Below are 13,813 nucleotides of genomic sequence, written 5' to 3' on the forward strand. Positions count from 1 at the left end.
GATAACCCCTATTTGTAAGGAAAAAAAAACATTCTTATAGAAAGTGCCTGAGCTTTGCCCATGGTCCAAAAGCCTCATAGAAAACAAAGATAAAATGAAAAGTGCTGCTGACTGGCAGACACGAAGCTCTCAAGTGGACAAGGACCTATCACTGTCAAAGGCATAGCCAAGGGCCCTTAGGCTCTAAGCCATACCCACTGTGGCCCTCTAGAGAAAAAGCTAACAATCTAAGAAACCAACACAGCTCTTGGTCCTAAAATGAGGTCACATGCATGGGACTCACCTAAGTGAGGAAGGCAACAGCCCTCACTCAGACAGGCCATCTCCCTGCAGCTGGCCCAGGCTCCTGGGCTGACTTTGGAAGCAGAGCATTTGTAGTGACTGTTAAGATTTGGTCAGCATTGAGGAAGAGATTGCCACCCACACATTGCCCTGGGTGCTAATAGCCAAGGTCCTACTGACACTTTAGCCTCCTAGCCTACCACAGAGACCTAACAGCTATAACCCCTGCACAGGCTTTAAGAGGTAGCTAAGTGAGGCAGGCCAATTTATGTGGGCCACAGCAGGCTTTTCCATTTTTTCTTTTTGAGACAGTTTCTCTATGTAGCCTTGGCTGTCCTGGACTCCCTTTGTAGACCAGGCTGGCCTTGAACTCAGAGATCTGCCTCCCTGAGTGCTAGGATTATGGGCATGTGTCACCATGCCCAGCTGGCTCTTCCATTTTCCAAGGAGGCAGAAAGATGCCTTCTCTCTCTATACCTGTGGCCTAGCAAGCCCCATGGGTTAACAGTTCAGCTCTCAGCCCGTGAGAGCCGTGAGGCCTTACTACAATAGGAAGAACACTGATTTCCAGGGAAAAAGACCTTGGGAGAAACTCCACGGGAAAACAGATCCCAGCTGGAGATGGAAAAGGCCTCAACACTCACCCAGCTCCTGGGCACCCTGAGTGAATAAATATACCAGGGCATAAGCACTTGAAATGGTGCCCAACACAGGGACGGGGTCATTAATTTATAATTTCTGGTCTTAAAACACATGATTATAAGCATGCGATCTCTCTCAGTCTTTGACTTTTTGGTTTTGGTCCTGCTTAAGCCCAGACTGGTTTGCAGGTCACCACTTGTTGAGCTCTGGGATTACAAGAATATACCAGAGCCAGCTCAATCTGAATGTGTGTATGTGGGGCTCAGAGGCTGGTTATGAAAGATGGCAACTTGCAGGGTATGCAATACAAAAAGCAAAATTTCATCCAATCTCAGTCTCTGGGCCATTTACAGACGCTGAGACTGATTAGAAAGCTGCTGTGGACACTGGCTAGTCCCCTGCCAGGTGTGCAACAAGAGCCTGTGCAGAGCTGCCACAGAATGCAGACCCCAGTCCCTGCAGCTGTTTTGGTTCTTGACCTAAGACACCTGGAGGCCCAGGCAGAAAGAAGGAAACACCAAGGATGCAGGCAGCAAAGCAGTCCTCACAAATTGCTCATCTAAGTTGGGAGGGGACAGGAACAAAAAAGTGCCCATAAGCCAAGGAGCATCTGGATCTAAGGCCCTTGTTGGCAAGGGGTGCAGGGAGACGGTGACAGCAAACAGTGGTAGCCTCCCAGGCTGAAATCCATAGGCAAGTTTGTGGCAAAGCCATTAGAAGTCTCTTCCTTTCTCTTAATCATGGCATCTTCCCAAACATGACACCTTGGTACCACATAGCAAAAGACCCTGACAGGCTGGTTCCAGTGGGGCACTGGACGCCAGGCACATGGGACCACTGGCACAGTATCCACCTTCCCTCCTTTGGAGACCTTTACTATGAACTCTTACGCAAAATGAACAAAAATATAACAGAAAAAAAAAAACCTTTGGGTGACCTTTTGTCAATCTTTTGTGCAGACTAGAGGCACCTGTGCGTGATAAGGCTACTGAGAACTGAGAAGCAACACTGGCCTAGAACCGGAGCTAGCAGAGGGGTGCGGTGCCCAAGGGGCTCCTTCCCACACAGGCGCACCCTCAGCTTCCTTGTCTTGGGCAGGAAGGAAGCTCACCAGCAGCTGTTCCCCACAAAGGCTCTGCCAGGGACTCCACTCCCAGGTTAAGAGAAGCAGTAGAACCTCCAGGGCAGTGACAGGAGCCAAAACCACCCAAGTTTTGCTTACAAAAAAAGAGGAGTCCAGGCCTCAGTGTTTTCACTTGTCACGAGCTCTGAAAAGGGCCAAGAGGGGTCTGAACCTCAAAACCAGGCAGGTACACAGGACATCTCCTGAGACTCTTCAATTTACAGAGGAGTCACCAACTTCATCTGTACACCCAACCCTTGATCAAAGTCCGCAGTACACCCACAGGGTTAGCCATGTAACTGCACGAGGTGTTGCACACCGGCCCCATCCACGTACGACTAACCCACAAAATTCAAATTTGCAAGTGTCCAATGCCCTCCAGGTCAGGACACTCTGGCTTCAGCACGGGCTGCTCAGCGTGGAAACCTTGTGTGGACCAGGCCTGACTGGGCTGCTGCTCCCTTCCAAGCATGCCCAAGCGCCATCATCTCTAGGCGGTGGCTGAGGTAGGCTCCTGGGGCCCTGCCTGGCCTATTTCTCTGCTTGGTGCTCCAGGGCAGCCAGGAGCTTCTGTGGCCTTTGGAGAGCTGGATGGTTGAGCCCCAGGCCTCTCAACACCTTGTTCCTTGGAAGCGGTGGCGGCCTCTGGCCTCCGTTCAGTGCCAATGGCAGTGGGGGCAGCCTGGCCCCCTGCAGTCAGGTCCTGCACCCGCTTGTTCAGGTCATTGCGCTCTGTCTGCAGTGCTCGGCACAGCTTCTCCAGCCGCTGGATTTTCACCTGCAGGCCTTCCAGCTCTTTGTCCCGGAGAGTTTTCTAGGTAAAGAAATGGAATATCCAGTGAGACTCATTTCTTCAAGTTTGGGCAGCTTAAAACCAAAAGCTGGCCCCACCGAACACAGCGCTAGCTCAAGGTGTGACTCTGTTGTCAGATGAGGTGCTCCTTTACTGTCTACCAGCTGACCATGGCTGAACCCTTGCAGCTTCACACTTTCAACTGTTCAATCTCAGGTATCAAATGAAGGTCCAGAAAAGCAACAAATATGAAACATTTGGGAGAACTACTCCTTGCACATAAATTAAGTAATTATTTAATTAAAATAACAGGGGCTGGAGAGATGGCTCAGAGGTTAAGAGCACTGGCTGCTCTTCGAGAGGTCTTGAGTTCAATTCCCAGCAACCACATGGTGGCTCCCAACCATCTATAATGACATCTGGTGCCCTCTTCTGGAGTGCAGGAAGAACACTGCATACATAATAAATAAATTAAAAATAAAACAAAACAAAAGAAAAACCAGAAACCATTTGTTAAACCTGGATGGCAAGGGGCTGGAGAGATAGCTCAGAGGTTAATGGCACCAGCTGTTCTTCCAGAGGTTCTGAGTTCGATTCCTAACAACCACATGGTGTCTCACAACCATCTAATGAGATATGGTGCCCTCTTCTGGCATGCAGGTGTACACGCAGGCATAACATTGTATACTTAATAAATAAATAAAATTTAAAAACACAAAACAAAACCCCAACAACAAAAAACTGGCTGGCAGTTGCTGCCAAACCACTGTTCCTGTCTTGTACACTGCAAGCCACAGTCACAACTGTCTCCAATGTGACTACACCAACCACTAAGTACCATGCTGCCTGTCAGCTGTCTGCTCCATTGGGTTCCACCTGAGCCACAGCCTGGTGCGTTCCTGCTAAGGGCAGCAGCCAGTGCTGTCAATGCACTTGGATAAACAGCCTGGAAATGCAGTGTGCAGGTCACTGACAGACCCAAACTGTACCCAGCCCACTGCTGTTCACTCACCTCTTCAGCCATCTCCAGCAAGGCCTTATTGCTGCTCTCCCACCGGGAGCGATACATGGTAGTTTCTTTCTCCAGCTTCTTGATCTTCTTTGTCATCTGGTGCAGCACAGATGGAAGGGTAAGGTCAGAGCTGGGCAGCCTTCACATATAAGCCAATGTGAGCCTCAAGTTACAGAGACCACTGAGGGACCGACAACACTGCTTAGGAGGGGCTGGAGAGATGGCTCAGCAGTTAAGAGTGCTGCCTAATCTTCCAGAGGTCCTGAGTTCAATTCTCAGCAACCACATAGTGGCTCACAACCATCTATACTGTGATCTGGTGTCCTCTTCTGGCCTGCAGATGTACAGGCAGGCAGAGCACTGTATACATAATAATGAATAAATAAATCTTAAAAAAAAAAAAGAAAAAGCAGGTTTATCCCAGTACTCTGGAGGTACAGGCACTGTGGATTAAGAGTTCAAGACTAGCCCAATCTACACAGAGAATTCCGGGGCAACCAGGGCTATGTAAAGAGACCCTGTCTTGTTGGGCATGGTGGTGCATGCCTTTAATCCCAGCATTTGGGAGGCAGAGGCAGGCGGACCGCTGAGACTTGGAGGCTAGGCTGGACTACAAAGGGAGTCCAGGAGTCCAGGAGAGCCAGGGCTACACAGAGAAAGCCTGTCTTTAAAAAAAAAAAAAAAAAAAAAAGGCCACTACTAAAGCCTAGTATAGAGTGCATACCTTCTATTTTAATTTCAGCATCAATAAAGAAATCAAACCAAACAACAGGAACAAGCAAACCAGCAAACTGCCCCTTCTGCGCATGAGCCCCTTTAAGCAACTCTTTTTGATATATGATCGGCTTGAGCCTCCTCTTGCCCAGGCCTGAACCCTCTGTGGCTACCTTTTCCATTTCCTGTTTGAATGTGGTGAACACTTCGCTGCTCTTGGAAAGTGTATTCTGGAACTCCTCAAACTTCTCTGTGTACAGGGCAAGCTGCATGAGAGAAGCACAGATGAGGCTGGGTTTCTCAGAGGGCACCTCTGGGCAACACAATTCAGAGATCTCATTGGCCCTTGATAAAACCATTCTACTGAGATACCATTTCCTAGTAAAACAAAACCGAAGCCAGCCAGGGGATGGTGACACACGCCTTTAATCCCAGCACTCAGGAGGTAGAGGCAGGCTGATCTCTGACTTTGAGGCCAGCCTGATCTACAGAGTGAGTTAGTTCTAGGATAGCCAGGGCTACACAGAGAAACTCTTGTCTGTGGAGGAAGGGGAAAAAAAAAAAAAGTCACACACAAGCCTTGGCTGAAACCAGCACACCACAGGCACAAAGCCAACACAAGGGTCTTGTTTTCACTCTCCTGGAGATGGGCCCTTGTAGTCGTGTCTAGGAAAGCACAGGCCGCAGGTTCCAGCCTCACCTGCTGCTTTAAGTGGGCCTCCTGCTGCTTCATCAGCTCGCACATCCTCTGGGACTCCACTGCTTCCTTCAGGAGCTATTTCAAGACAGGACCCAGAACCTGTCAGACACGCCTGGGTGTGCGTGGCCTTCTTCACACAAGCACCCCTAAGGCCCCGCCCTCCCGTCAGTCTGCACATGCAGCTACTGGACTGTGCAGGCAAACCTCTCCGATCCATGTTAACTGGATTCCGAGCTAAGGCAGAAAACCGCCCTCCCTGTGTAGTCCCCACCGCAGCCCTGGGGCCCGAGCCTCACAAACTCCTTCTCCCGCTGGTGCCGCTCCTCTGCCTCCTTCAGCATCTCCTGGGCCTGCTGGAGCTTGGCGTCCACCAGTTGCTGCTGCAGGTCCTTATGTTTGAAGACTTTGTCGATATGCTGTAGAAAAAGTTATTAAGGGGGTCTGCTTGTCAGGGGTTCCCTTTCAAGGAAACCCCAACTCCAGGCATTTCATCCAGTCTCATCCTGATGCCAATGTCCTTGGCAGGTCTCCTCCTAACCCCCGATGGGTCTGACATGGAGCTAGGGTGCAGACACATTTCCGCTCTAGAAGGGAAGAGTCTACAGATGTGGTTCACACACCAGAGACAAGCAGTGGGGTCAAAGCTCTTCTGCCCATTTCAGTTCCTTGTGTAAAACTAACAAACCCTGTGAAGAGCAGCAAGAGGCTGCAGACCGCTGCCCAGCCGCGGGCCCCCGCCACAGCCTCACAGGCGGCCGGCCGCCATCTTGCCTCTTCCCGAAGCTCGTACTGCTCGATCAACTTCTTGAGTCTCTCAGCCAGCTCCATGTTCTCCTGGCGCAGCTTGGAGTTTCGCTCGTTATGCTGTTCCATCTGCAGCTGAATGTCATTCAGTGTCACCTGGAAGTGTGACGTCACCTCTTTGCGCTTCTCCTCTTCCTCGCGGGCTCGCTGCACACCTTCTTCCTACAGAGAGAAGCCAGCCCTGGAACTATCAGCCGTAGCTCTAAGCACTGCCCTCCTACCTAAGCAGCCCACAGTGTGCCAACAGCGCTCCTGGCCCCGCAATGGGGAGAGCCTCGGCCTCGGGATGCCACACAACAGGGCTTCCTAAGACGCCCTCTGTCAATCAGGTGTCATCTAGTGACCCTGTCCATAGAGAGGCATGTTGAGCAGCACTGGGAAGCAGCTTGCATCTCCTGAATTCCTCCTCAGTTTTAGTCCCTCCTGCTCCCCACCGAGAACAATACAAAGTTTAGTAATATCCAGAGCTGGCACAGTCATGAAAAACTAGGCGATTAGACATTGTTACTGGGATTATAGTGCCCCCTTCTTGGGCGGCAGCCTGGAAAATTCTATTAATATCTAGTGCTGCACCCTCTGACCCAGCCATTTCACATCTAAAATTTAGTCAATACATAAACCCCACACCACACAACTGGTCAAGAACATGGAAGGACGGACACACATTCCTACATAACAAGAATTTTGTTTTTGCTTTTTTGAGACAGGGTTTCTTTGTGTAACAAAACCCTGGCAGTCCCCTAACTCATTTTGTATACCAGGGTGGCCTTGAACTTGGAGATCTGCTTGCTTCTGCCTCCCAAGTGCTAGGATTAAAGACACGCACCACACTGGGCAAGAATATTCAATGAAGTTCTATATGTAAGTGAAAAATTATAAGTAAGTGGTGGTAGCTGCCTTTAATCCCATCACTTGGGAGGCAGAGGCAGGCGGATCTCTGAGTTCCAGCCAGCCTGGTCTACAGTGTGAGTTCCAGGACAGCTTAACAACACAGTGAAATCCTGTCTAGAAAACAAAACACGCCACTGAAAATAAGCAAAGTAATTACAGTATGTCTTATGTTCATATTTTGATGTCATACATAGTGAGCTGCTTTAAGCAAAGATTACAATAAGATCTCAAGGACTAACTTCTGGGATAGGAGCTAAGCAAGGTGTCAGAGTGTTGCACACATGCATATGAATGTGCATACACACGCGTAGAGGCCAGAGGTCAAGTATCATCACCAGCTTTTCTTTACCTTATTATTTATTTTTTAAAGAGGGAATTGGCTGTCCTGGGACTAGAAATATACAGTTATGAGCTGCATTATGTGTGGTGGGAACTGAACCTGGATCCTCTAAAAAAGCAGCCTATGCTCTAACCACTGGGCCTTCTGTCGAATCCCCACACCCTTTTAAAAATAATTATGTATTTTTATACTTAGGTGTATTTATGTGTCTCTGGGAATATATGCCACATGTATGAAGGTGCCCAGAGGGTTATCAGATCCCTTAAAGATGGTTTGTGGACAACCTAATGCGTAGGAACAAAACCGGGCCCTCTGAGAGACTAACAAATGCTGTGAGCCACTCTGGCCCTGCAGCCCTCCTTTTAAAATACCCTCTCATCAAAGCTCCAACCTGCTACCTCAGCCGGACTAGCCAACCACAAAGGCCACCTCCTGCTGCCTCTACCTCCGAGCACTGCAGTTACAGAACTCTGCATGGCTGACAGGAACCCAAACCCTAGGGGTTTTGTTTTGTTTTTTAAAGATTTACTTAATTATTATGTAGTTAGTGTTCTTTCTGCACGTACACCTGCAGGCCAGAAGAGGGCATCAGATCACATTATAGATGGTTGTGAGCCACCATGTGGCTGCTGGAAACTGAACTCATGACCTCTGGATGAGTAGTGAATGCTCCCTATGGCTGAGCCATCTCTCCAGCCCCCCAAACCCTAGTTCTTCCACTTGCAATGGTCAGCACTCTCTTGATTGATCCTAATGGTCCATACAGGCAGAGGACCCTGGGACCTACTGTGATGCTACCAGGAAGTGGAACCTTCAAGGTCTGCTGAATCATCTGAGGTTGCTGGAGGCAACCTGGCACCTCCTGAGCAGTTTCGCTGTACTGTATGTTCTGGTCATATTCTGTCCCTGTCTTCCTCATCACAGATCTGAAAAGCAGTTCATAGGCTAGAGCTTCTAAAAGTGTGGGTCAAGATGAACTCTTTGGTTTCGTAAAGATTTTTATTTCTTTCTGTAGATGAGTGCTCTACCCACATGTACACCTGCAGACCAGACGAGGGCATCAGATCTTTCCTGCCTTTCTAAGGTAATTAGCTCGGTATTTGCAGAGGGAATATTGACTAGTGCAGCAGGGGACTGCTATCTCATTGGGAAAGATTTTGGCTGTGGCTTCTGGACCTGGAGACAGACAGACAGAGACAGACAGACAGACAGACAGACAGACACACACACACACACACAGAGCCAGTTGCAGGACTGAGCTATTCTGTCCCTAAGCTTATTTTTTATTTTTGGGTGGGTGGGTGGTCGTGTTCCAAGACAAGGGTTTCTCTGTGTAGCCCTGGACTTGATTTGTAGACCAGGCTGGCCTTGAACTCAGGTCTGCCTGCCTCTGCCTCCCCTGCCATCACTCCCACGTTTGGTTTTGTTTTTTTCATTAGTCTTCCTCCCTATGTAATCCAAGCTGGCCTAGAACTCACTGTGTAGCACAGCTGCAGCCGATTCTAAGAAGAAATCAGGGGAAGTCCAGTGAATACTAGCTGCCCTACCTTCAGGGACCTGTTGTGGCGCTGCAGCTCCCGGCACAGGCTCTCCAGCTTGCTCCGGGCCAGGATGGCCTTGCTGTGCTCCCCGCGCAGATGGTCCTTCTCCTGCACCAGCTGGCTCTGCTTCTTCTGCAGGAGCTTCATCTGCTTCTGCGAGTTCCGGTGTTCCTCCAGCTGAGAACAGCAGGGCAGTGCGGGTCGGGAGGGGACCATTCCTAGGCTCTGGAGTCCCCTGAGCTAATCATCCCTTGCTCTACCCATCTAGTTAGAACAGCTCAGACAAGAGCGCGCTCACAGACCAGCACTGGCAGTGTCACAAGCCCCTCCCAGTATCTTCTCAGAGCAAGGGAAGGCAGCAGACCCCAGCCTCTACTCCAGATACATCAGGCCATCACCACACGGTCCAGACTTGTTGCATCTCCAAACCCTAACAGACAACTGATCTACCTGCAACCAATCCAGGGAGACGTCAGCACTGGACGGCAAGAGGCTGTTGTCTGGGGCAGCACAGGCCTAACTTTGTCACTCCAGGCCAGCACCGCCACCGTTTCCTCAGGTGGTTCCAATCAGTATCTATGGTCCTCTATTCCTGGTAGACTGCCCACCTACTGAGCAGTCACTCTGCTCTCCTACTTGACCCGCCGCCTTCTGTTTTGAGCCTGAGTTGGATCACACTCCTAGAGCTAACTTGCACTTTACTTAGAACTAAGCGCTAAGGAGGAGAAAGGACAAGGGCTATCACAAGGATGGGAAATCAGAGGCACGACACTTCGGAGAGACACATGTAGAACGTTATGACCACACAGTATCCAGGCCTGCCACCTGATAATGATTCCTTGAAGAATTTACTTATAAAGTTTCTCCTCTTTGGTCAGCCTTTAAGTGGCTGACTGGGAATATCTCACTTTAACAGGTGGGGGTGGGAGGATTTTAAAAAACAGTTAATAGGAATTAAGTCAGACACCTGTTCCTGCCCCCCAACCCCCTACCCTGCGTAGCCTGCTAACTTTGCAAAGCAGAGAGGGTACCAGGCTGGAGGGGTGAAGGACTGACCAGCTCAGCATACTTCTTGCACAGCGCAGCCAGCTTCTCCTCTGGGGTACTCAGCGTGTTCAGCGTCTGCATCAGCAGAGTGATCTCCTTCCCTGGAAAGCACAGGGAATAAAGGTGTGGGCCCACTTCTTGGGGCTCCTCTCGGCCCAGGCAGAGGGCTCTGCGTGCTAGGGCGGTTTTCCCCTTTAGGCTACTGGTAACAAATGGAGGAAACAGGGACAATGACATGGTTATAGCATCACCTAGCCTAGATTGTCTTTTTTCTTTTTGAGAGCGGGTCTTGCTATGCAGCTCATGTGGCTTTGAACTCCCCATCGTCCCGCCTCTGCCTCTCCTAGCCCCTCCTCAGTAGAGGCATATAGTACACCACCACAGCCAGCTCAGTCTAGATGCTAAATTCTTATTACCCATCCCCACCTGTCAAAGAACTGGCATTGCTCGCTCTCTTTTTTTCTCGAGACAGGGTTTCTCTGTATAGTCCTGGCTGTCCTGGACTCACTCTGTAGACCAGGCTGGCCTCGAACTCACAGAGATCTGCCTGCCTCTGCTTCCGAGTGCTGGGATTAAAGGTGTGTGCCACCATGTCTGGCCTCGCCTGTTTCTTAAGTGCTAGGAATAAAGGTACATGCCTCGTGCCTGGCCACCACTGCCTGTATCTCGTTCAGGAAGCCTCGCAACTGCCTCCCTTGCTTTCCACTGTCCTGGGCACAGAGCAGGTTCCTGAACTGTCAGCCCTGGGAGGCTCAAGAGATCAGCAACGAAGGTTACAGATGCAACCGGTGGGCGGCTTCTGCTTGGTTTCTATGATTTCAGCTGCCAATTATTCGCCCAGTCAGTTGAGAGCAGGGGCTAACCAGGTGAGAGTCAGCTTTTCAGATGAAATGGGCCCTCTCTTGATTCTCAAGAGGTCCATAGCTTTCCTGGCTTACATTGATATCTGCTATTTCCACCTTGGTGTAGCCCAATTCTGTTGCTGTAGAAAAGGGGAGACTAACCAGGAGCGGCGATTAGCACATTCAAAGTGATGCAACAGACTGAATGTGGTGCTGGTGGCACAGGGCCTACTCAGGCCTCCTGCTCTCTATATCCTCAGTGAGAAAGGTGATTGGCTTCCTGCCTCCACCTGCTCCCAAGGCCAGGAGGCCTTGCACAAGTGAGGTATCTCAATAGCTCAAAGCTACAAGCCTCTATTCCTGCCTTTGATTGAATCCTGACAGAGCAAGCTGGCCCACGAAATGCCAGGCCTTATCACCTCCCCGGCCCCCCCCCCCCCCGCCAGTACCTGCCCTCACTCACCCAGACCCTTGGCTTTCTTCTTCTCCTGTGGCCTTCGGTGGTCTCGGTCTCCGGCCTCATCACTTGTTCGGATCTCTTCTGTGCTGGGCTCCCCCTTAGCGGCCTCCTTCTCGCCATTGACGACTGGGGTGCCTGGCTCAGGCTCCCCATTTCTTGCTGCATAGGTTCGGGACTTGTCTGTGTCTTCCGGCTCTGTGGGCTCGCCCTGCGCTCCCTCCTCACCGGGGCCTCCCTGATTGTTATCCACACAGTATGTGCTCAGAATGTCTTCCAGCTGCCGGCTCAGCTCCTCAGAGACGTCACAGAGGGCCCCGGACTGAGCAGCTTTGGCTCGAGCTCCTACAGCAACAAAGATGAAGACATAGAAAGAAAATTAGATGGTTAAACCACTGGCTTGGCTATTCTTTTTCCTTAGGTCCAAATACACTAGTCTGAGTTAAATGTCTCTCTACAGAGCCCTGGCTGTCCTGGAACTATGTAGACCAGGCTGACTTCTAACTCAGAGACCCTCCTGCCTCTGCCTCCCAAGTGCTGGGATTGAAGGAGTGCGCTGCCACCCTCCAGCCCCACTTTTTTCCCCCTCTTCTTTGAGACAGGGTTTCTCAGTGTAGCCTTGGATGTCCTGGACTCACTTTGTAGACCAGGCTGGCTTTGAACTATCTGCCTGCCTCTGCCTTCCTACTGCTTTTAAATACTTACTTATAAGAAAATGATACGGTTATTTCTTACTAACTCATTACAACCATAAAAGACAACTTTGTTTAGCACCCCTGCTCGAGGGAAGGTTGGCACGTAGTAAAAACGCCCCCCTTAATACATCTTGTCTCACTCAAAACCCATTCTTGGTCAGCTTTATAGTTCCAGAGATGCCTCAAGCATGAAGGACAACTGCACCCTCCCCTCCACACACACTGGCAAGTGTTTTCTGGCAGTAGAACTTTGCTTGTGGGGTGCCTCATTTGATTTGTCATTCGGTTTAAGCCAGTCAGAGCATGCTCCCAGGATTCCGTTCTGGGACGTTTCAACACCTCCCCAGGCAACAAGAGGATCGCACAGACTGGGTATTGTTTCATGGTATAGTTCCTTTTTCCTGGGTAAACACTGGCCTCGGGAGTTAAGGCCAGCCCGAGAGAAACTCCTCCCTCTGCCCTGGTGGAAAAGCAGAGCGCCGCTGGCACACACCCTCCGCCTTCCCAGGAGCCTGGCTGCTGGAACCTTCAGCAGCTTCCGCCGCAGGAGCTGTCGGTCTGGACCGTCCCTGGGTTCCGTCCGCTCCGGCTTCCCGTTGCCCCGGGCTGCTCTTCGGGTTGGAGTGTTTGGCAGGCCCATTCTTTTTGTCTTGGTTCTTCATTGTGATCTGCAAGGCCAGACAAGGGGCAGATCCTCTAAGGACACAGCTGCTGTTTTCTAGACTTCAAAATTCCCCGCAGCCTAAATCAGAGATCTTAAAAAAATCAGGCGTTCGGAGCTTCAAACAAATAAGGCCGGACTTGGCCGGAGACTCCAAGGTGCCCTGCGACGCTTCTGAGGAGCTGGCCCCGCGGAGAGTGAGGGAAGAGGCCTCCTTTCTCCGGAAAGCCGCTTCCCACCACCACTCGCCTCCCTCGAAGCAGCCGGGGCTCGCGATTGGCTCAGCGCCGCAGACTGACGTGGCGGGATGCTCCAGTCGCGAGCGGCTCCCCGCCCCACCAGGTCCCACGTGGGACCCCTCGCCCCGCGCGCCATCTAGTCCCACGGTACGCATGCGCAACGCGGTGGCACAGGCATTTACACCTTCCTCTCCCCCCTACCCCCGGCCCCCGGGGCACGAAATTAGTTATTTCTCTGCCGCCAACGCGTCCTGGGCCGCAGACCCACCGAAGAGCTCGTCCCACCTACCGCCAATAGACGTACTCACGGCGGACATCCAACCGCGTACCCCGACTCTAACCGAGAACCGGAAACCCGGGGTAACCGCTGCCAGCAGGACCGCCCGCTCCTGCCGCAGCCAATCAACAGCAAACGCTGGCGCGGAGCTTGCCGGGAATAAGGAGGCCACGGAGTCTTTGGAGGCGGGAGTGGGAAAGAACTATGAGGCCCTGCATGCATTGCGGCCGGGCACAACTCCCGCGATGCAATCGAAAAGAGTTTTACACGTTGGTTAGCCAAACAACCCGAGGATCCGAAATTATGTCATTCGGTCCAGAGATCGCGTCTGCCTCGTTTCTAGTGCAGAAGCTATGATTGGTCCGTAAACCTGGGCACTCTGCTATTTTTTTTTCAATACATTTTTCATTAGTCCCATGTGAACATGACTGTTTCTAGGACCTCTGTTTTTGGTTTTGTTTTGTTTTTCGAGACGGTTTCTCTGTGTAGTCTTGGCTGTCCTAGACTCGCTTTGTAGACCAGGCTGGCCTCGAACTCACATTGTTCCGCCTGCCCCTGCCTCCCGAGTGCTGGGACTAAAGGCGTGCACCACCATGCCCGGCTTCTAGGATCTCTGACGACACGGAAGAAGGATAGAAGGCTGAGCTGAAAATTAGGAGATATTTATTCCATGCGTAAACCACTAATTTGTTCTGTGCCTAGCGTTCTTTCCCCCCTCTTTTCCAATAGAGGGGTTTATTATAGTTCAAACAC

At 51.0% G+C, this 13,813-nt stretch overlaps 1 protein-coding gene across 1 annotated transcript; it reads right to left on the bottom strand.

Annotated features, from left to right (window-relative positions):
* Nucleotides 1-1,433: 1,433 nt before the first annotated feature.
* Nucleotides 1,434-13,230, bottom strand: Txlna (taxilin alpha). Its single transcript, XM_051171305.1, has 11 exons — nucleotides 13,073-13,230; nucleotides 12,377-12,551; nucleotides 11,195-11,533; nucleotides 9,899-9,990; nucleotides 8,849-9,019; nucleotides 6,038-6,232; nucleotides 5,563-5,682; nucleotides 5,267-5,341; nucleotides 4,740-4,832; nucleotides 3,853-3,948; nucleotides 1,434-2,861 (listed from the first exon to the last, which is right to left on the bottom strand). Exons 2-11 carry the CDS (start codon nucleotides 12,543-12,545, stop codon nucleotides 2,538-2,540), a joined length of 1,674 nt encoding a protein of 557 aa, XP_051027262.1. The 5' UTR covers nucleotides 12,546-12,551; nucleotides 13,073-13,230; the 3' UTR covers nucleotides 1,434-2,537.
* Nucleotides 13,231-13,813: the final 583 nt, after the last annotated feature.

Source organism: Acomys russatus, chromosome 29 (assembly GCF_903995435.1).
Source record: "Acomys russatus chromosome 29, mAcoRus1.1, whole genome shotgun sequence".
Lineage (NCBI taxonomy): Eukaryota > Metazoa > Chordata > Mammalia > Rodentia > Muridae > Acomys > Acomys russatus.

Bases quoted from the DNA above. Each gene is read 5' to 3' on its own strand.
- Txlna (XM_051171305.1), bottom strand. From the start codon at position 12,545: ATGAAGAACCAAGACAAAAAGAATGGGCCTGCCAAACACTCCAACCCG. The intron at 5,342-5,562 runs GTGAGGCTCGGG...GTCTTGAAATAG, and splicing joins ACCAGCGGGAGAAGGAGTTT to CTCCTGAAGGAAGCAGTGGA. The intron at 4,833-5,266 runs GTGAGGCTGGAA...TCTCTCATGCAG, and splicing joins AGGCCCACTTAAAGCAGCAG to CTTGCCCTGTACACAGAGAA.